At 47.1% G+C, this 22822-nt stretch overlaps 2 protein-coding genes across 6 annotated transcripts in view; one reads left to right on the top strand and one right to left on the bottom strand.

Moving 5' to 3' along the window:
* The window catches only part of FYB2 (FYN binding protein 2), a 30402-nt gene extending 28359 nt beyond the window's left edge, over window positions 1-2043 (bottom strand). For 4 of the 5 annotated variants that reach the window (XM_056356007.1, XM_056356006.1, XM_056356016.1 and 1 more), the window contains exon 1: window positions 1367-2043. The gene's annotated coding sequence lies outside the window, so the exon portion shown is untranslated. The remainder of the gene's footprint in view (window positions 1-1366) is intronic. The other variant, XM_056356005.1, reaches the window with a different exon arrangement.
* A 119-nt stretch (window positions 2044-2162) lies between these two features.
* Window positions 2163-22224, top strand: C8A (complement C8 alpha chain). The gene is made up of 11 exons (XM_056356019.1): window positions 2163-2381; window positions 4469-4565; window positions 5492-5636; window positions 6802-6946; window positions 8470-8659; window positions 10145-10345; window positions 11680-11920; window positions 15866-15994; window positions 16695-16852; window positions 19012-19234; window positions 21739-22224. Exons 1-11 carry the CDS (start codon window positions 2263-2265, stop codon window positions 21888-21890), a joined length of 1800 nt encoding a protein of 599 aa, XP_056211994.1. The 5' UTR covers window positions 2163-2262; the 3' UTR covers window positions 21891-22224.
* Window positions 22225-22822: the final 598 nt, after the last annotated feature.

Here is a 22822-nt window from a genome sequence, read left to right as displayed (position 1 = left end):
ATATACGGTGTGTTTCTGATACTGCTATCAGAAAAGAGAAGATATACTGCTTCGACAGCCTTGCTTAGATGCTGAGGAGGCACTTGACCGTGCAAAGCAGCCATTTGTACTGCGGGACGGCCCAAGTCTGGACCGAAGACAGACTTGGCAGGCGGCCAGGGAGGTCCCCACCATCGGGACAGTGGGGTCCACCCCCACCAGACCTCTACAAGCATTGCTAAAGCCTTTGTATGTACTTGTCTTAACAGCGATATGCGGAGAGGCTGCAATGTGTAACAGGGAGCCAACACGGGGGATCACCTTAGGCCAGTTTACATCCCCTGCTTTTTTCCCAGGCAAAAGCAATTTAGGTTTAACAGTATATATAAAAAAAATACTAAACCCCTCATTTGAGCTCTTCTTGTGTAGGTGAAGAAAGGAGAAGGACTTTCTGAATTCATCTGAAGTGCATTAGTAGGTAAGGGATTACATTAACATACTCTCGAAGGTCACAAAAAGGCAGATTTCATTTTACTACAGGGTTTACCCATGTGCTACATTTCTTTGTGTTTAGCACAGATAAGCCCCAGGGTCATTCTGAACTTTAATTACATTAAAATAACACAGTAAGAGGTCCTTTTATTTTGATAATTTACAATACCACCTATTGAAATGAGCTTTGCAATTAATTTGGGAAATACACAAAGTGACACTTACTTCCCAGTCTTTTGTGGACAGAGGACAATTCACTGTCTACTTAACAGCTGTAATAGCCCACAACAAGATTTTCCTACAGTAATTACACTTTCTCTTGAATTTATTGAGGCTCAAGCCTCCAGTTGTCTGCTGGGAACACTTCATTTCTGCATGAAGCATCTCAGCCCACTTATGCAGAAGAAAAAGCAGGGAGATACAGACCCTTGTTGGAACACAAAAGTCTCAACAGAACTTTTACCTTTCTTTTTTTAAAACCCAATATCTAATGAAGTTATAGATTTCTTGTGCATTTTTGTGCCTGCCCATGATCCCTTGGGGGAATTTTGCAGGCTGAGTGCAAGCCTGAGGGAACAGTTATGGGCCAACTTGGGCTATAGCCTGTCCAAGTGTCTTTCCAATGGCCATTTTTTTCTTTCTTCCAGCACAAAACTAAATATTCTCATCTTGTCATTATTACCTTACTAATAAATAACCCATGGTGTTCTTGCTTTCTATGGTATTGCTTTCTTACACTTGGGCACATCCACTACTTCTGTGTTAAGATCCCACCCAGCTAGAAGCATCAGAGGCACCACTAACAGATGGGTTTGCACAGTATATGGGTAAGACACAAATTCAGATGAGGGGGCATCCTCTTCACCCCAAACCACTTTAGGAAACAAAGATTTACCTTCTTGTGTTGCAGCGACTGTGCAGGGCCATCCAAAAGCCAGGTGGTAACTTACAGCAGCTCTGGAGATGGGACACTGTCTTACGGAGACGGCAATGAGAAGAAGCTGAGTTGACGTTTCTTTGAGTGGTGGGCTGACCCTGGCTGGAGCCCAGGCGCCCACCAAAGCCGCTCCGTCACCCCCCTCCTCAGCTGGGCCAGGGAGAAAGCACACGGAGAGGCTCGTGGGTGGCGATGAGGAGGGGGAGGGAGGCTCAGCAGGTGCCGTCACGGCCAAAGCAGACTCGGCTCGGGGCCCCCCGGCAGCGGCGGGTCCGGCTGGGAGCCGGCGGCACCGGCTGCATCGGGCACGGGGGCAGCTCCCCGCAGCCGCCCCCCCCAGCCGCCCCCGTACCCCCCAGCCTTGCCACTCAAAGCCAGTACATCTTGACGTATCTGGAAGGTACACGGTCCTCGTAACACAATTTTATGATAATCTTCAATTTGCTCTATGGGGAAGCTCTTCCCTGGCCAGCAACCAGATGCACCGAAATTGCAGTTAAGCCACTGTGGGAATTAAAATGATTTCCCTCCTCCTGCAAATTAAAAGGAGGGTGGCAGGCTGGACAAGAAACACACTGGCTGCAACTGGACTTGATTGACTTTAATGTGGAAACAGTTGCACAGTTTAATAGATTCCCTTGCCAGAAAACTGGGAATTTGTTTCCAGAAGGGCAAAGGCCTCTGGGACGTGTCTTGATCCTTTGTGATCTGATCCGTGCTGCTGTCAATGATTTACCGCAGCGCTCTGGGGGCTGGTGGGCTCCGCGCTTGCTCTAGCAGTGCCTGCCCGACGGCATCCTGAAGCCTGAAGCTTTTGTTTGCAGCTGTAGCAAACATTTACATATGGAAAAATAATGTGGTGGAGCCTGTGTCGGCTTTCTCCTTTGATTCTGTCTATATGCTCGCTGGCTCTAACGGCTCGTCGGGCCACGGCCACAGTGCGCGGGGAGCTCGAGGCATCGCCTTCCCAGAGGTAAGCCCGCTCCCCCCTCACTTTACATATAGAAATTACAGACAAGTCAGTCAGCCCATCAATTTTGTCCTGACTTGAGGCATGTGCACACGGTGCTCTCTGTAAACAGCTATCGGGGAAAAAAAAATAAATAAAATATTGGCAGTTGGCCAAAGCCTAAGCTAGGCATCATAATTCCTTCTTATAGGAACTGTTTGCACAATGGTTTTTCTTTCGCAGATGACTATTAAGCTTTCTTAAACTTCCTTACCAAAATTACCATACTGGGTTTGGGCACTTGAAATGAATTCCCTATACAAGATGATTTACGAGCGAATATTTTTCATATTCTTTTTCATTATAATTATTTTGCATTTGACAATGTGAAGTTAACAAGTGCATGTGAATAACCCAATTTTCAATGCAAGCCAGATCCTCATACCTCCTTTTTTTTTTTCCCTTCAACATTATTATTAACCTATACAAGTGTCACTTAGGCTTTGAAGGAAGGGAATAAACAAGTTACTTTTTTCTAAAGCTATAGTGTCATGATAGGAAAATGGTAGGTGTTTTTTTTTTTTTTTTCTACAGCTATTAATTTCAGGCTTGTTCTAAAGGCAAATATGATTTAGAAGGATCAAAAAAAGGTATCAGTGATAATTGGAACATGGAGACAAGAAGGCGGAAAGGAAAAAAAAAAGTGGTAGTGATACACTTAATTATGAAGGCTTATTCCGATAATCCCTTTTGAAAATGAACAAAGACGAGATTTTTGATGTTTGATGAACTTATCAAACAAGGCAGAATAATGAAGAGGTAAATGTAAAATCCAATCGAAGGTGAGCCAATTAAGTACTTTGTGAAGTGCTGAATGATACAGCCCACAAATCCTCCTGTCAGAGCAAAAAAGGCATCAATACAGGCGTGTCCTCCAGCTCCGTGTTTGTCTGCAGGCTCCTGTTCTCCTGGAGACACAGTGGGTTTTTATCTCACACACTGATCTGCATCCACGGGCTTCCTTGCTGAGCTGTGGTGGTTTTCATTTAGGAACTGTTCCACAGCCTACATCTACACTGATGCTTCCCCAGTGTGCCCCGCACCTCAGCTAATTATCAATATTTCTCTTTGGACTGCGGTCTCCTAAGTAAAACAGACTGCTCATTAGTTAAGCACCAAAATACTTATACTAATAATGCTGTTTTGGCTCAGAGTAACCCCTCAAAATGCTTTGAAGGCTGTGGCAAACACAGAGTTGTATTAGGATGCCACAAAGTGCTCCTCAAGACGGAGAATGCATTGCACAAAGATCATAGGAGCAGGGACAGAAATAGAGATTGTAACAACTGGGCTAGGAGGGCAGGGAAGTATTTTCTTACTGTTGCATAGTGATACTCGGTGTATATGCAGAGAGTCTGATCCAAGGGCCATAGAGATACAGTACCCTTGCCGTTTGCTGCTTTTACACCCTTCCTTTAGTTGTTTTCCTCTTCTCAGAATGTACTTCCTTTTAGAAAGAGTCAACACTGCTTTGTATCTAGCCTTCTCGGCACTGCTGGTGCAGCCATTCCCACTGCTCCACAAAGCCCACGGGAATCAGACCCTGATTTCACACTCATCAGGAAAAACACTGACCATGAACTCACAAAGGTGTAAAAAAAAAATGAAATCAATAGATTTCAGAACAGGCCCAAGGTGATAAACGTCACTGCTTCTGGAGTTTACGATGTGCTTCTGAGAAGACAGGGAAAAAAGAAGCCTTTCCTTAAAACCTGTCTCTTCCTGACATTCCTTCTGTTTACTCAGCGTGTTTGGTGATATAATATGTGACGTAGATGTATTTCATTGGAAAGGGCTAGGAGCTCTTGGGAAAGCAGGCAACCCAGGTCCTGCACCTGCTGCCGCTGGGGCCAGTTCTGATGGTGAATCCCTGGACGGGGCATCTTGGGTAGTACAGCCACCCTGGCTACAGGATGCTTCCCATTTCCTACAAAGTGGATTCCTGGTGGAAAAAAAACCACACAGAGAGATGAATTCCCCCCTGCTAGCCCCCATCCCTCCTTAAAACACAACTTCAAAGACCACAGACCACTGTCTCTTCCCCTCCTCAGAAGAAGCAGCAGAGATGTTAATTCTCCAGCTCCTGTCGACTGTCAGCTGAGCCAGTGGTCAGAATGGACTGATTGCTTTCCTTGCCAGGAGAAAAAAGTAAGGCTCCACCATAATGTATTAATTTATCTTCAGATGTGTCTGTGATGAGGATGTACACACATTAATTATATATATTATACATATTCATCATTCTGAAGCATCCAGTATACTCATCCAAATATGACGGAGATGCTCCTCTACTAGAGAGGCTCTTACTTACCCTGGTGTAAACTGGGGAATAAATTCATTTAAGGCAGCAGAACAGCAAAATGCGAAATCAAGGCAAATAGCAGAAGAATCAGGCCCGAATATTTGCCCAAGACTTTCTTCCTTTTCTATCTCAGATTTAATTAAGTATCCCCTGATTCTTAATGCACATATTCCAATGAAATTAGAAGCAGTCTTCATTCATCAGCTCCTGTTCTCACTTTTTTATATCCTTTCACATATGTCTTCACAATTCAAAAATTTATTTTCAAATACTCGACATAATTTTGCTTTCTACTGAGTTTTTATCCCTGCATTTTTTTTGTTCCTATGCTTATAAATGATTTGGTTCTTCTCTCTTTCCTTGTATTTTTTTTCCTTCCCGGTTTAAAGACCAGCGCTTCTTATTAATAATCCATCGGTAACGTTGCAGGACCAGTGTTGCATTTAGTGTCTGTGTCCATCTGAGCCTGATACATTTCAGGACAAAGCACGTGTAATGAAAAATCCCAGGTACAAAGTAGGAAAGAGATATTTAAAAACAGTCACCCCAGCCCCACCTGAATTCACTTACATGAACCTCAAGCAAATCTCCTGAGCTCCCACCTTGCTGCTGACTCTCCTCCATTTATCATGGACAAAGTCTTTGGGTTGCATGAAAAGATAACAATACAGATAGAAGTGATGGTTTTAATTGCTTTATCGCCTGCGGAGGTGGTGTCTCTGAGGGACATGGGTTAGGTGCTGGCGGTGTTTTTCTCTCTTGTGCGGTTTAGCACCGGTACCGGAGGCTGATGCAGCCGGCGGGGTTCGCAGGGCGGCGATGCGCGGGGCACCTCTGGGGTGAGCAAGCTTGCCGCGCCGAGACAACATGCACGGGACCCCCCAGCTGTGGGAAAGACTTTCGGTGTGAGGAAACAGGTGAGTGAACCAGGCACAAACTCTTGCCAAAGAGGTTTTGGTCCTGGGCGGACAGACCTGGGGTGATAGCAGCCCCCGCCACGGGCAGAGCTTTGCCAACCAGCCAGCAGGAGGGTAAACCAGTGCAAAAGGAAGCGGGAAATATCCCCATCTTTGTCTTTCCCCTCACTTTTACAGAAATCCATCCACGTTACACCCGAATTTGGATAGAAAAGAAGGCTGTGTGACTTGGAAAAGGTTAATTTTTCAGTGGAAATAAGAGAGTAGAAATATTCTGCTCCAACTGCTGTGCTGCGTGCTCACACTCCCCTCCACGGGCACCAGCGCTCCCACAGCACGCCACTTTCTCCCTCTGCAAAAGACATAGTTCAATCATGAATCCAACTAGCAATCTGTTGGGGTGATTTATTTATTTTTAGCCATCCCCAGCTCTGAGGATCGGGACAAGATACGGCTGTTCTCTGAAAGTTTGACTAGCCTTGACAGATTTTTGTTTTTTACACAAATGGCTCAAACTCCCATCTTGAGCCTTTAATGAAAATTCTATTGAAATTTAGAACTACGCGCCAGCCCTTGACCAGCTCATCAGCTGGAGCAGGTCATCACCACTCCATCGAGGCAAGTGCAGCAGCACCAGTTCCCTCCTGCCATGAATGTCATGTCAAGGCTTCCTCCTCACTCCCAGAAGCAAACACACTTTCAAGCTGCCCTTCCAGAAAACATCCATTCTTGAGCTATAATCACAGCAAGAAACTTCCCAAATACCTCCTGCAATAGGAAGAGGCTAAATTTCACTTAAATCAGACAGAATCGACTTTCTTGAGCCAAGTGGAGAAGCTATTGCTTCCTGTAGCTCCTTCCCACAACATGATTTTGAGTAACAAAATCAGCCCACCGAGGTGACCTCTCCTTGACTCCCATCCCCTGGGAGCCCAAGGGAGAGGCCAGCTTGGATCCAAGCTGTGCTCACGCCAGGTTGCAAAGGAAAATATCCTGCCAAGGAGCTGGGAAAAGCAAGCTCCCAATGGAAAAGCGTGGTGTTTAACACCCAGTGGGACTTCTTGTGGCCCCAAGATAAGGGTGGTAAACAGCACCATCAGGGCAAGCTGCCAAAAAAGGTCTTCTGAAGGGTGGATAAACCACTGCCTGTACCTGTGCACTGTAGGTCGCTGTGTTCAACGGCATCTGGTGTGCAACGGAGAGCCAGACTGCAGGGATGGGTCTGATGAGAGTAACTGTGAGGATGAAGGTATTGAAAGCCCTTGTGAACACCTGTTCCCAATCCCAGGGTCTGAAAAAGCAGCCCAAGGGTGAGTAACGAATCAATAGCTGCTACTCTCACAATCAGAACAGGACTGAGTTTTTGTAAATTGCTCTTCCTTCGTAACAGCAGTGCTCCGTGAGTTTATAGGGTGCCGTACAAGACCCAAAGGAGAGCTCCCGTCTCACGTAGCCATGTGTAGCAATGAAGGAGGCAGGAAAGTTCACCCCGGCTTTTATTTCAAATCCTGTCTTGGATTTACTGTCTGACCCTGGCCTCTCCCAGCCACTCTGTGCTTGTGATGCCCTCTTTATACTCCTGTAAAAAAATATCCTAGTTATCTCACAGCTTTCTCCAGTTGATAAAAGCCATATATTAAAGCAAACAGAAGACTTTGGAGATTCAGCAACCTGGTGCTGTTCATCCTTAAGGAGACCTGACTCCAGGATTTAGGACTCCAAAGCACAGACTGAAGGCAGAGAGCCTGAGCACCACACAAATAGATACAAGCAGGGTAAATACTCTATCCATGAAGAAGTGTCACCCTGTTCAGTTTCAAATTTTGATTAGGTAATACATGCAAAAGAAAACTCCAGACCAATTTGAAAGGCAAACTGTCTGCTGCGACACCCCTGGTTTAAAACTTATGCTTTAGCCAAGGTACTGCTTAGTCTCACTTGGAGAACACGTGCTGCAGTATGAGCACATAGTCAGCCACCCGAGAACCTTCCCATCAGCTCGATCCAACGTTCTCTGGAGTCCATGAGGTAAATGTCTCTCTGGTCCAGGGCCGAAGAGAGTCCATCAAAATTTTTTCAAGGCATACATTAATTTTAACCAAGCACCCATTTAGTCCCGCTCTCTGATGCATTTCTCCTGCAGACCACACAAAAGCAATAGCATTTACTAGCTTAGTCTTAAAGATGATTCCCTGTTGTGAGGAGCAATGCTGCTGTCTAGTTTGAATAATGCTTTTACTTGGGCCATGGAATTACAGGGAATATTTGGTAATAGGCAAGACTTCAGAGGGAAGCAGCTGCGATGGCTGGAGAGCAGGAAGAAAGGTGTAAGGAACAGTAAGTGAGAGACTTGGCAAAGCAGAAGCAGGCTGCAAGTCTAGGGAGGGTGCTAACTCCCCTGATAAATGAGACCATTATTAAAAGGAAGGAGATGAAATTAAGATAGAAAACAATTAACAGAAAATGCCAGGAAACACTTTGTGACAGTGAGATGCATTAGGCTCACAGGGGACCTGGAGGAATGCCAAGACGTCGGGACTTTCATCACTACTTGCTGGGATGGGCTGGACAACTTCACCAATTTCTTCTACTTCTAGCTTAGGAGTCCAAAGCGATGTCTTGGAAATAAAATGCCTGTTTGTCTCCTTTGGGAAGGACATAGCAAGGAGATAATAAACCCAATCCTTAGATTTTTAGGTGCTATCCAAATTCAAAGTCAGAGACCTGAGGACAGATAACTTGGAGTGTCAGGAGAACAGAAACAGTGACAGAGACTATTGGGGAAATACAAGGGGAGCTATGGATAACTTTCCAAATGCTGCTTCTTTCCAAGATACAATATCCTAACACAGGAAGAGAGCCAGTACGTGTATGATCCTAATTTTTTTGGAGGCCACTGTGAGTATGTCTACAACGGTGAGTGGCGGGAGCTGAGGTACGACGCTGCCTGTGAACGTCTGTACTACGGAGACGATGAGAAGTATTTCCGCAAACCTTACAACTTCCACATATACCAATTCCTAGTAAGTACTCTGGGTAGTCAAATTTAGGAACGTTTTCCCAGATAAAAGTCAAGCTTGCTATAAAGATATTGTACGGTTTAGCATTCACTATGGATTGTCTTGCAAGGTACCCTTCTCCAGCTGTCCCCGAGACAAGCAGCAAGCGATGATATAAATGCTGTTTTATGGCACATCAAGGAGCTGACGTGCTATATCACCCAGGCATCGCCACTGCTTACTCTGGCCCGCTCAGAGCCAAGAGAAATGTGTTTTCTCTAAATTCTGCTATTAATGAGCTGCAGAGCTTGCACAAGCCACTTGCCTCTCCAGGGATGAATTTGGCCATGTGGAAAATGGGAACAATGATACTGGTTCAATCTTAGAAAGCCTTTTAAGTCTATGGCATGGCTACAAGGGATATAAATCCAAATCCTGAGCGAGACCGAGACCCTGCAAGCCATCACCATGAATCACAACGCCTATACTGTGGGGTCACATCTGATGTTGGAGACTGAACTAAGCAGAGCAAGGGTTCAGCCTGGGTCTTCCATGTCCTAAGTGGGTGCCTTGGCCACACTGTTCAACATTTCTCATGCTTTTTGACATGAATGAAAGAAAACACATTATTCCAGGGGAACGTTACAGCCACAGGCTCAATACAAGTGGCTCTCATGAACTCCCAGCAGGTGGAGTCCCCTGTGCTCCCTAGTCCCCAGCTGGAACCCAGACAGACCCACCACACGGACCACCTTTTCTTGCCCCCCTTATCTGCTGCTAGCAGTGGTGGACATCTGCACCGTGGTCAGGCGCTGAGGGACACTCGAGCATGCCCTATACACGTCTAGCTTAGGAGTGTACCCGCTGGGGTCTAGGAAGTCACTCACAACGGTGTGAGATGGTTTTTTGCAGTGTTGGTAGTTCAGCTGGCTTTTTACAGGGATGGCAAATGACACAGCCTGGATTCAGCAAGGCTGCTCCATTTCACATGCTGGCAAAGTAGAGCTGTCAAGGAAAAGGTCACTTCTCTAAAACACAGGCAAAACAATGTTTGTTTTCTAGTGCTGCCATTGCAAGTGGCTGATTTTTTTTCCTAAATAAATTCATCCAGAAGCAGGCTGGGGAGAAAAAATTCAGTCCAAATCGTTAGGATTTGGCAGAGCTGTAAGGAAGCGGAAGGAAGGCTTTATGATGGGAACGTCAAGCTATCTTAATATGTACCATTACTGGTTCTGGCTCTAATGGTACTGCTTGGACTGGCTAAACACTAACCTTTCCCCCATCTGGAGACAGTCGAAGCAAAATGCATGGCTTTACCCACATTTCTCACCTATTTCCAAATGTAACAGTACGTGACTTAATTCTCTATTCCACATCCACTGAAGTCAATGTCAGTGCTGTCAGGAGCATCGCGGGCTTCAACAGAGGCATCATCAGCTCCTTAAAGAAACAGAGGTTAAAAAGGAAGGGAAGTACCTGAAAAATTAATGTCTGCTCCTCTCACTTTAGGCTCATGCTGATTCTGGATTCGCTTTTGAGTTTTACGAGGATTCAAAGGATCTGCTTGATGCCCTTAAAAGTGACAAAACCAGAACAAACGGCTTTACCATTGGTATTGGGCCTGGAGAATCAGATATCCAATTAGAACTGGGCTTCACTTTATCAGGTGGCAAAGGATCCTTGAAGAATTTCACACAATACACTGCAAAGGTAAAAAAAAAATAAAATACTATCAGTGATGCATATGCTCCAGTCATGTCATCTGTGCATCACATGGTCTGGCTGTAACTTATGTCAGTTTATTTTCTCAATTGCATTTTTTAACACATAGTAATTGTACCTTAATTTGTTCATGTAATTGCAATATGATCGTTAGTAACCCTGTTTGTTGTTCTTATTACGTTTTAGCAAACAGGGAGTGGGAATAAAATTGAATTACGAAGTACCGCAACACATGTCATCTCACCCCATCCTGTTTCATGGCTACATTAAGCACATAAATAAAAAAATGCTTAAAGTGACGATGAGGGAGGAGGAAATATCAAGATGTTGATCAAAACAGTTGTCCTCAGGGAATGATCTCCGGTAGCAAATATATCTTGTTCAAATTAATACAAGCTGCCTTGTGATGGGGAAATATGCTACTTTTTATGGGAGGTTAAAATACTGCTCCAAAAAAAAAAAAAAAGAGTACCCGGTAATAGGGTGCATGTCTCACAGTGGGTTTACATCACGGACCAGCTGTGATGACCTTTTTCCAATCTAATAACACGAGTGCTGGTATTTCCCACATTCACTGTGCCCCATCTCACTTCTCTCGTGGCTGCTGACAGAAAACAATAAAGAAGAATTACTTTGATGGTTTTCTGAGTTAAAATGCCCTTAAAAGCTGTTTGAAATGGGCACCATTATAGTATTTACTGTGCCCTTGTCTAGACCCACACAATGTTTGCAGCTAAATGATGATCTATTGTTGGAGGAATCATTTAAAGGGCTGTTCTGGTTGCACCAGAGCCTTGCCTGAGGCAGCAGCTAAGCTGGAAGAGGAGCTGTGGATCGGGTGGTATATCCAGGGAATCCTCCTCCCGTTGGCGCCTTCCTCACCAGGGTTCCCCTTCCTGGCCAGACTGGGCTGGGCTTGCCTTCAGCCCTTGTCCTGCACTACTGGTTGAGGCTGTGGAAAAAAGCAAAAGGGAATAACCAGTATGGAAAGGAAAGCAGAAGAAAGAAATGGAGGATGGAGGAGAATCATGCAGAGCCCTATTCTGATCGTTTTCACACACCAATAAAAACCCCCACAGCATCCAAACCCACGGCTTTGCCCTCCACCTCATACAGCACACCAGAAAGAAACACTAAAGAATTACCACCGATTTCGTTTAAACCCAGGTTTGTTTTCATGCCTTCAACATACACTGACAGTCAGAGAGCCAGGCTTTCCTCTGCAAACCTAACAACTAGACATGACTTGTTTGTTTGTTTGTTTGTTTGTTTGTTTTAAACAAACGCTGAGTGGCAGCTCTTCTTTCCTTTACCTCCAACAGGAGGTTGGATTCATTAGAAGTGTGACGAAGGTGCAGACAGCCCGTTTCAAGATGAGAAGAGACAACATAGTTTTGGATGAAGATGTGCTGCTCTCCCTGCAGGAGCTCCCGGACACCTACAACTATGGCATGTATGCCAAATTCATCAACGACTACGGCACCCATTTCATGACGTCTGGCACCATGGGGGGCGTCTTTGAGTACATCCTTGTCATCAACAAGGAGGAAATGAGAAGAAAAGGTTAGAAAATGACACAGATACTCTCTCTTCACAACTTCTGCTCTAAACCAGGGGTTTCCAACCTGGTGGCCATGGGGTGGGTCCAGTCCACGGGAGCAATTCATCTGGCTCTGGCTGCTCCCCACAGCCATCGTGGCCCTGGCCCTGGGAGGGTGGGTGCTCTTTGGCATCTCTTTGCTGAGCTGGCACGCATGCCCCGTCACACGAGAGACACGTACTGGTCACAAGCCCCAAAATGCATGGTGGGGGTGGGGCAGGGGTACCTGCGTGTTGTTCACTAGGTGGACACTCTACTGGCCACAGAGCAGGGGACAGATAAGCTTGAGTATCAGAAAACGTCCTTCCTGCTCTAATTTCAGAATCTGCGTGAGATTTTGGTGTCTTAGGGAGGAACCCGAGCATCTTCTTCTCCCTTTCTTTCAGTGTGACTTTCTAGACTTCTCCAAACTTCCCCTGTTTCTAATAGTCTTTGTTCTGGCCATTATCATGAATGCTCCAGGACTTCAAACTCATCCAGAACAAAGAAAGATAGCCCACTCACGGTTTAGCCTCCTAATAGTGAGGATTTCAATTTTCTGTAAATGGCAATAACGCCTTGCACTTGGCAATAGCTCTGCCACTTTACTCTGGTTAGTGTCAGATCTGAAGACTAACAGACTTCTGTTAGCTCCAGTTCTCAACAGACCAGAGTCTATGAGGCTGGAGAGCCATATCTCTAAATCTCAGTTACATAAAACATCCACTGCAGATGCCTACAGAGCAAGAATAGCCATTACTGGCGAGCCAAAAGCATGACATTTTTCCTAGTCAAAAACATAAGATGCAGAACAATAACAGGGCACTTCAGTACACTAACTGGATTGTCAACTCCTGCAAAGGTGTCAACCATGCCATAGATCCCACTGCCCGCTCTGCCAAGGATAATGGTGCCTCGGTAACTCCAGGCTGGACGTTTATGCAAGAGAAAATTGTGATCTTGGACAGGACAACAGGTGGAAATTGCTGCAGTTGGTGCCAATTGCTGTAATTCCATTAATTTCCATGGTTCTGCCCCAAATTCTGCCTCTGGTCTGAAATGGTCTGGTACTGTCAGCACTAGGATAACTATGCACTCCACGGTGAGGGCTGACCATGCCAGTTTTTCCACAAGGAATTACCGACTGAGAGAATTTTCATCAAGTTCCTGAACTACTAACATTTGGAAACATGACGCCTCTGCAGATCATTTATTCACTTTGAAAAGCGAGTGATATAGAAGTGAAGAAGATCTTGGCAAGCAAGTCTTCAGGAAGCAGGCTGCCAATTTCAGAGGAAGAATGAATCGAGAGCATGTGGAGGGAGGCTATTATTTCACTTCATCTTGTGCCTGCTGCGTATATAAAGAGGAGATTTACTGCCACGAGATGCCTTATCTTAGGAAAGAAGGATGCTGAAGTTCAGTAAAAGACAAAAATGTGCCCCAGTAGAGAGGTCGTTTTCATTCTAATGTAGCATGCTTCTGTAATTTTCATCTAACCCAGGCTCTGCCAGAAAGTCCCCATTTCCCAGGTCAGAGGTGCTCTACGTCACACGACGCAGACCCAGAAGGACCCAACCACGTGGAGCCGCGTGACGCAGAGCACCGCTGACCTGGGAAACGTGCCACACCACGGGCACACACACACATGTTTGCAAGAGGACTATCCACCTTCCCTGAGGAATGGACAGGATCAGGACAGAAGTGCTCAAGACTTAAAACGCGACCTTCCTAAGAGTCTGAAGCGCTGCAGATGCCTGCAGATGTACCGCTGAGTCCCCACAGGGATGAGCAGCATGGCACCTGCTTTAGATCAACCACGGCTCCCGAGAGCCCGCCTAGCCCACGAAGCTCTATGTTAAATGCTCTGGAAGAGAAAACACTCCTTTTTTATAGACCAGTGATTAAAGCGCATGCCCAGGAAAAAGATCCCTAGGCTGGGTCCAAGGACAGCTTGGGTGATTGCTGAGCGTCTAGCTAGGCACAGGCATGAGCTGGACTCTAAGCATCTAGGAAACCTGAATTTTGCAAACGAAGACACCCTCTGGGTTTAGATACCCAGGAATAGGCTGCAACTCACCGGTGCAGAGCTCAGGGTGGCAGTTTTGCTGCCAGACCCATTTCTAGCTTTCAGGCTGCAAGGGCTTGCATGGTTGTGGTCGTGAATGAAATAAATACATATGTCAGAACAAGGTCCCTTGATGCTCTGCCATCAATATTTTTCATTACTAGTTTTTAAAATAGATTGTTACGGTTCTATTATTTAGCAGAAAACAGTATAATGTGTTCACACATTACAAGAACATTTATGGGAGAAAGATTATGCACAGATTAAATTAGAAAGAGTCTTCATATATTCTGATTAATTCAAAATGCAGCAGTAAATCTTATCACTTGAGCACATTTAGCTATCGCAAATTATATCATATAAAAAACCTATCAGAGCTCCCCCCTCAAGTGCCAATATTTTCTATGACCACCCTTTTGCAATGATAACCACTTTTCATTTATCAAGACCCGATCTTGCTGCAACCAATAGCGAATTGTATTGACAGACCCTCGCTGATCATAATTACTCAACAGGAACCATGGCCAATCAATTAATCAGGGTGTTCCTCAAGTTTAATTTTATGGCCCTCCAACACCAAGATAAGCAATCACTCATATTGCTTTGGGTGAATGAACTTTACCCACTGTGTTTACAACTGTTGAACGGTTTAGTACGAGTAATTGAGTGCCACACATTTAATCTTTCTCAAGGGCCCAGTTTTGCAATGGGATGTAATCCCCCCTGAAGTCTTGAGCATGCTTCAGCTCTCACCAGTTTGAATCCAGGACTTGTAGCCCCTTCCTCAAGATGCGGAGCAGCTCCGCCAGTTGGGACCCACCACGCCAACGAGCAGCTCCAGCGAGCCTCTCCTGCAGGGTGTGTAGAAGGCAGCAAAACAGCAAGCTACGGGCGTTTTACCAGTATTTTAAACACAAGCAAGGCCAGACCCTGCTCCCCGATGCTGGGCTGAGGCAGTTCAGCAGACACCATTCCGGGCTGGGGCTCGGACAGAGCTTCAGCCTTTAGACCATTAAGCCATGATGCACAAATCCTGCTGACCTCCTTGCCCCCCTTCCAGTGCCACCGCATTGATCGCTGGGCTGCTTTGTAAAACACTTTAAGGTCCTCCGACAAAAAGAGCAATATAAAAGTTACCTATTACTTACAATACCTGTATTTATAGAAATCAATGGATTTTTTACCTGTTAAAGAAGACGGCCTTATATTTGCAGCACAGTGGTATGTACATAAACCCAGGCTGTATGAAATATGCGCATTGCTTACCTTGGTGAAACCACCTCATTAGTTCCCTTCTCCCCTCTGCAGTCCCTTCATGGGTCTCCAGTTACGTATTTTCATGATGTATGTGGTAGTGCTGGCTGGCAGCAAGGCTTTGGCAGCTCTCAGCAGACAGACCCTCTGCAAGTTGCTACTGAAGATGCTACTTAAACCCCCAATACAGGGGTCAGGTCCTGAGTTTAGGGAAATTAGTGAGCATCTATTGATTTCAGCTGCTGTTCCTGGCTTTACCCTAGATTCAGTCTGCAAAACCCTCAAATGTTTTAGTTTTAAATAAATAGACCAAACAAGGAAATAAGTGCCTGAAGCCCTGTGTTCAGGTTTCTGCTTTCTTTTAATACTTTCTAAGGAAACAAATTTCAAGGTAAGGACATTTCCCTACTCACCTATCATGTGACAGGCCCAACATACCCCAACAAAATATTGGCTGTTCTCTGCCTGGAACAGCTCCTGAATTTGAAAAACAGGCCACACAAATAACTAAGTATTTTCTTCATTGATGGAGGGGAAAAAAGCAGGTAAATGAACAACCTTCCACTCAGAATGAGCCACTGATTTTGTCGGTTTTCTTGTTTTGCAGACATCAGCGCTGAAGAGATAAGCGCCTGCATTGGCCACTCCATTGGCCTTACAGTCAGGGAGAGTGAACAGCGTTTGGAAGCATCTGTGTCATCCTCCGACTGTGCAAAGAAAGGATTTCTGAAAACTGGTATGACAGCAGGGCAGATGTCTGTCACAGCATCTGGCATTGCTTTGCTTGGTCACTTGGGCGTGGAGATTCAAGCGGGGTCACACAAGGGGACGGAGAAGGGAGCTCTGGTGCCATCTCCAGCCGTGGATCCGGCCCAGTTGTGGGACCAACGCGACTTTGGGTCCCAGTCTCCGGGAGTGCTAATTGCTCTTGAAAGAGCAGGAATTAAGGCAGCACTCCCTGGATTAGGAACACGTGTACATAGAGGCAGTGGGGTGGCTGGAAGGCTGCAGTTCCTGTGGCCATGACAGACTGGGAATGGATGACAAGGGCAACATGGCAACTATTAAAGAAGTCAAAACTGACTATAAAAAGTATAAAAAGAGGCTAGGAAGCCCCAGATCGGTAAATCACTTAACCAGCTACAGACAGCATGATCTACTGCCCACATGCTAACTAGAAGCCAAGGCTGGAGGCATGTAGGCTCTTCAGGCTGCACCAGCTTAGAGCCTTCGGGATGCTCAATTCATCACCGGCCGCCCTGTGGTAACGTGGTCCCGCAAGCAGGGGATGCCAAGCTCCCATCGATTCCAGGAGGCAGCATCGGTGATGCTCACTGACAGCCCCCTTGCATGACTGATCTTACCTCCATTAAGCAATTTCTTGTGTACGTGTGGGAACGGTAGCTAAATAATATGGGTGTGATTCAACTTTTCAGATGCTGAGAGCAACAGTGCAGTTGTGGAAGATATTATTCCCCGGATAAGAGGTGGAGATACCAGTTACAGCGGAGGGCTCTTAAACAGTTGGGATGGCAATATGTATCGTCACTGGGGAAGGTCATTAAAATATAATCCTGCTGTTATTGATTTTGAGGTAAGGCTTTTCTGCAGTTGAAGAAACTCTGCCACTATAAGGAATGAAAGTGTAGTCGAGCAGATCATTTTGTATTTTTATTGTGATTCCATCACAGAACAAGATTAAATGTAATGGGCCACTGATCTGGTAACCTCTTATTCATTTCACAAAGGGGAGTACATCTCCCACCGACCGCATCCGCAGGGAGACGGACAAGGAGCTTAATGCTGGATTAGTGGCGAGTTCAGTTTTTGATGTGTTCCCAAACAGCTTCCCAATGAATGGCTCTTTGCGGCTGCATTCACCTCTATTATTTTCCCCGCTGCTCTCCGCCCTCCCGTATAAGCAGGGGACCCCTGGGGGGCTGGGGAAGGAGTATTGCCTCCCTAGGCAAGGGCTCTGCATAGACCCCCCCACTTTTCACCTGCCTCAGAGCCGCAGTGGCTATGCCTAACCTCTGCAGACCATGGTGGGTGTAGCTGAGAGTGCTTCCAGGGAATTTAGAGCAGGGGGCTCCTGGCTGCTTTGCCAGGTGGGTCCTGTCTTTCTCCATGCTCCAAAAGGGGGTCCGTGGCCATAAAAATCCACCAAGAGTTGCTTCTCCCTTTCATTTTATCGGATGCTCCATAAAACGGAAAGATCACCGAAGCATCCTACAGGGCTCCAGAGGTGGGGAAGAGACAGGTGCAAGCAGAGGGGATGGGAAGGGAGAGAGAAGAGCAACCCTGCAAACAAATAATGCAGGGCCAGAGAGTGCAGAGGTGTGAGGAGCTGGGCACAGCTCCTTGGCTGTGGTCAGGAGTACCACATCTACCCCGAGATGCTATGACCACTGCTCTGCTCCGGGAGCGCAGCTGGGGGGTGTGGGGGAAGTACCTCAGTCATGGCAGGGACATGCTGCCCCATCCATCCCTCTCATCTTCATTTGAAAGCACCCCGCTCCCGGCTCTGACAGAGGGTGGGAGAAGGGAAAACAGAACGAGGAATTACCTGCGTTATTGGCAGGGCAAGAAGGATGCTGCAAACCTTCCTGGACAGCACCCCAGCGGCAGAAAGCCCCAATAACACAAAAGCACTTTCAGTTCCAGCGGCAGGTTATTCACCTTTCTGCACAAGTTCCCATCAATCCTGGGCAAAATTTATTGCAATTTTCCAGTAAACCATGCGCTGACCTCCCTGCTGGCTGCTCCGGGGCTCAGCAGTCACTGTGCAACCAGAGCTGCCAATAAGTGCTCGTGTCACCTTCAGCAGCTCTTATCTGCAGCTCCCTCTCGTTTGTTAATCGGGCTGGTGCAAATTTGCCTAAGAGCTCTTCTCAAAGCTTGGCTGATGCTCCCCATGACTCGCTCTCACTGAGCCTTGTGCTATGAGACAGTGCCTCACTCTTCTCTGGGACCAGTTTCCACAGATCCCCAGGCAAGACACACAGCACTCGCACAAGACTCATGGACAGACAAATGTAAATATGTGTCCTCAGCCCAGCCCTGAGCTTTTAGCTTAAATATTCATATGCATATGAATATTCAGTTGTTACAATTGCAGTTGCCCAAACTGGACTATTTTTGCTGAATGATCTATAGAACTGGGTTTTGCTACTAGAAATACTAGGAGCATGTTATATTCTTAAAGCTGTAGACGGCACAGTATCATTTCATGACATCAAAAGGCAAAAAGTATGTAGGAAGAATTCTCCACACTCAGCATTTACTGGACGGTTCCCATCGGGTGACCATTAATGGCAGGTTGGCATCAAAGTTTTGATGATAACCACTGTCCAAAGCTCTTACCAAAACATTTTGATTCAAAAAGGCAAAAAGCATGCGAGAATCTCTGAGATCATGACAGCACCAAGAAATCAGTCAAAAAATGGGCTTACTGGGGTGTTTTGATTTATCATTTGTATCTAAACTGGAACTCCAAAGCACGTCCAGAAAAGCCAATCCCACACAAATCTCTAGGATGAGGAAGGTTTTGGTACGGTGGTTTGTCGCTGGGGCCCATCGGTCATGGTAACACATTTGCATGATGTACATGGAGCTGTCGAGGAAGACAAATGAGTTTTTTCTGAGCCCCGAGTTTATCGAGCAATGTCACAGCTCTCTGGCTGCGGTGTGGTAGCGTCCCAGTTGAAGCCCAGCTGAAATTGTCTCCGTGCTATTCATCTCCATCCTACGCAGCTGCAGCCCATCCATGAAATTCTCCGCAGAAGCAACCTCGGCGATATGGAAACCAAACGGCAAAACCTGAAACGGGCTTTGGACGATTACTTGTTGGAGTTCAACGCCTGCCGCTGCGGACCGTGCCAGAACAACGGTGAGCCCGTTTTGGTGGGAGACACCTGCTTCTGCCAGTGCCGCCCCGGTTACGGAGGCCCTGCCTGCGAGCAGACGAAGCGCCGAGGTAAGACCCCGGCCCACACCTGCGGCAGGGAGGGGGAAAGGCAGCAAAGGGACAGGGTCCTCCCCCCCCGCTTACCCAACAGCTCTTTGCATCCATGCATCAATCAAGCCTTCACTGCCATATTGCTCTCCTTGCCATGCCATCCTAGGCAGCCCTGCGAGACACTTAAATTAGCAGCTTAGGTGATTATGACAGATAAATCAGTGGAAACGAGGAAGTGTTTAATAGCCGGAGACTGGCTGACATGTTGCAAAGAGCTGAGCTGGGATTCGGCGGCAGCACCCTGGCAAAGCCCCGCTGCCTGCACTGCCCACCCAGGGGTGGGCTCTGCCTGCCTGCAGTGCTCTACGGGCACAGCTCGTTACTGTAAATGAGACCGTCACCTGGTCCTCACCAACCAGGATGTCACGTATTCAGGACGGACATTCTCTGGAGTGCTTGCAGCGTGCGGCTAAGGATGCCTGCTGCAAGGGTGACAGCACCGACCTCGCTGGGCAGGGAGGGCAGGGAGCTGAAAGGGCCGGGCGAAGCAGCTGGGGAGTGGTGCACAAGCAATGTGCCACCCAAAATGCTGTTTGAGTAAAAAATTGCCACATTGCCAGACTTCTCCCCTCCAGTGCCCCCGGGAAACACTTTAACTAGAGGCAAGTATCTATTTGGGGAGAGAAAAAAAATGTGTTTTTCCAAAGTGACAGGCTTTTATTTATGTTTTCTTTATCACTTTATATACTATCCTAAAAAATTAAATAAGTGGCAAAAAAAGCTAATCTTGGAACATGCTCTTATTTAAAAAAAAATGTTACAGTTCTTTCTGGATATTTTTGTCCTAATTTGCGATGACAAAAAACTCCAAATCTCAGCACATGAAGCTGGCAGGAAAATCTATCTTCAGAGCAGTTCCACCAGGCAGGGCTCCAGGCTTTCAGCCATGTGCTCATAACTAGGGTCTCACCACTGGAAAACCAAAGCTGTGGTGAGATAAGGAGTTAGAGCAGAGCTGGGTAGATGGTTTACGAAGCTGAGCTCAAAAGCATTGCTTCAGTGACTGCAAAGTGGGTTTCTTTAAAAATCTCAGGCTCTTTGGGTTGGCTTCAAATCCAGGGGATGTGCCTGAGATGGTCCCATGGGATGGGGGAGAGAATCGGAAGAGTAAAAGTGAGAAAACACATGGGTTGAGATAAAGACAGTTTAACAGGTAAAGCAAAAGCTGCACACGCAAGCAAAGCAAAGTGAGGAACTCGCTCACCGCTGCCCACGGGCAGGCAGGCTCAGCCGCCTCCGGGACAGCTGGGCTCCATCATGCCTAACCAGCACTTGGGAAGACAAGCATCACCATTACCATGCCGAATATCCCCCCCCCTTCCCCCAGCTTCATAGGCTGAGCACGACTTATGGTATGGAGCATCCCTTGGGTCAGCGGGGGTCAGCTGTCCTGGCTGTGTCCCCTCCCAGCCCCTTGTGCCCCCAGCCGCCTCGCTGCTGGGCTGGGGTGAGAGGCAGAAAAGGCCTTGGCTCTCTGTGAGCACTGCTCAGCAATATCAAAAACATCCTGTATTATCAACCCTGTTTCCAGCACAAATCCAAAACGCAGCCCATACTAGCTACTGTGAAGAAAAACCCAGGTGAAACCCATACAGATGAGGAGCTTGGAAAGCTCAGGCCCTAGCCCCAAAGCGTGCCCACCGAACTGGCCAGCCCCCCTGCTCCCTGACTTTAGCAATAGTGGGGACAGACACACTTCCAGCTCGTGGGCAATTTTTCATTTCAGATTTTTAGTTCCAAAACTCATTTAAGGCCAAACTCCGTTTTTGTAAAGCACGATGCTTCAGCAGACGGCAAACGCAGCTTTCCACCCAGCACTACGTCAGAGCACACACATCCATTTGTGCTGTCTGGATTAATAAAGTGCCCAAGCCAGGCATGAAGGCCAGCTGAGTAAATAAAAACCGACAGTAAATGACAGCCATCAAGCTTTCCCATCATTCAGGAGCACCACCATAATCCATAGTATTGAATGCTCCTGACAACTCAGTCTGTACTGTAATGAAAAAGCCTTGAAATCACCCACCTCCAAAAGGATGGGCAGACTTTTCAGACACCTCCACGACACTAGGAGACCTCTGTCCCTCTGTCTCGGGCAGAGGTGAGAAAGTCAGTGCAGGGAGAGCTGTCGGCTGCCCTTTGGGAAGGAAAGCCAAGATGCAGCCTTTCAGATGAGCAGAGGAGAGAAAGAAACAGCTAGTGGTGCCTGAAGGAGATGATGCTGGCTTCAAAGCACCTTGATCACAACAGCCGTCCGTGTGCTGGGCACGGCGGAGGTGGACCAGCGAGTCCCACCCACAGCACAGGGTACAGAGCCAGAGCCGAAACCGCAAACTGCTGGCAGCACCTTCCACCCTCCCCTGCTCCCACCCAAAGCACGCCACCGCAGTCAGGCCCTACGGAGCACTTCAGACTTGAATATTACTACTTTTTCCCCCCTCTTTTTTAATATACGCTTACAGGCGGTGAGACGAACGGGCGCTGGAGCTGCTGGTCGCAGTGGTCTCCCTGCCAGGCTGGCACAGCGCGGCGCAGCCGGCAGTGCAACCAGCCGGCCCCGCAGCGTGGCGGCGAGCCCTGCGCCGGCAGGGCCCTGCAGAGCAAAGCCTGCTGAACGCCCCGGTCGGCATCGCTCCCCGCCGCCACGGTGGAATCTGTGCCTGGCTATGGAATTACACCCGGGACAAGCAATTGCCCAGTATCGCATTTCTAGACGCGTGGAGACATGCTGGATTCACGGGGTAAAAGCAGAGCAATGGCTCCAGGTGACGGATCATGCCTGGCTGCCCCCTCGCCCCACCAGGTGTGATGGGAGCCCACCAGTTCACAGCCGCACGGCTGCACTGCGGGAGATGGTGGAGAATCCACGCGGGTGGCTTTGCTGCTGGGTGACTGTGGGGCTATAACTTGTCAAGAAATAAATTTACTGGAAGTGTTTACATAAATAAGCTTGACTCGCAGCAATTTTTATATTCGACTTTGGAAAACCCATTGAAAGCTCATGGTCCCTGCGTTTTTATGCAGCTGGTATTGGCATATGTACTACGAAACTTTTGTAAGTTGGCACTGCCAGATTTTTAAGTCCAGCATGTTGGCCAGGGCTGCATTTGCAGCAAAGCCATATGCTGTTCTGCATGGGAGGAGGCTTAAGCCTAAAGATGCAGAAGCATCATTGTGAAACATGAACCCAAACTGATGAAGAATCTTAAATTAATAAATAAATAGATAGCGAGGCTCGAACACACCTATTCGGCCGAGGATGCTCACACACAAGCGAAGGCTATTCCTCTTTAAGATCAGTGATGAATCGACTATTAGCACGCAGGCGTTTTATCTCCCAGGCACCCAGAGCTGGAGAAGATGTTAACGGGCTGCTTGATTTAAGGGGCTTTTTTGAATGTAAGACGTAAATCTCACCACAAGAATACACACAGTATTGAACTGCGTCCAGAGACTGCGGCGACAGCCCACAGCTCCCTCTTCTTAATGAACTGCCACAAAAACCTGGGGTGGACGGGAGGCAAATGGCACTTTTTTTTTACTGTG

This window comes from Falco biarmicus, chromosome 11 (genome assembly GCF_023638135.1).
Source record: "Falco biarmicus isolate bFalBia1 chromosome 11, bFalBia1.pri, whole genome shotgun sequence".
Taxonomy (NCBI): Eukaryota; Metazoa; Chordata; class Aves; order Falconiformes; family Falconidae; genus Falco; species Falco biarmicus.
Note: the sequence above shows the minus strand (reverse complement) of the source record. Positions and strands in the feature narration are given on the sequence as shown.

Coding starts and splice junctions, on each gene's coding strand:
- C8A (XM_056356019.1), top strand. CDS start 2,263: ATGTGGTGGAGCCTGTGTCGGCTTTCTCCTTTGATTCTGTCTATATGC. Junction 8,660..10,144: donor TCCACATATACCAATTCCTA/GTAAGTACTCTG, acceptor CTCTCACTTTAG/GCTCATGCTGATTCTGGATT. Junction 11,921..15,865: donor GGAGGAAATGAGAAGAAAAG/GTTAGAAAATGA, acceptor CTTGTTTTGCAG/ACATCAGCGCTGAAGAGATA.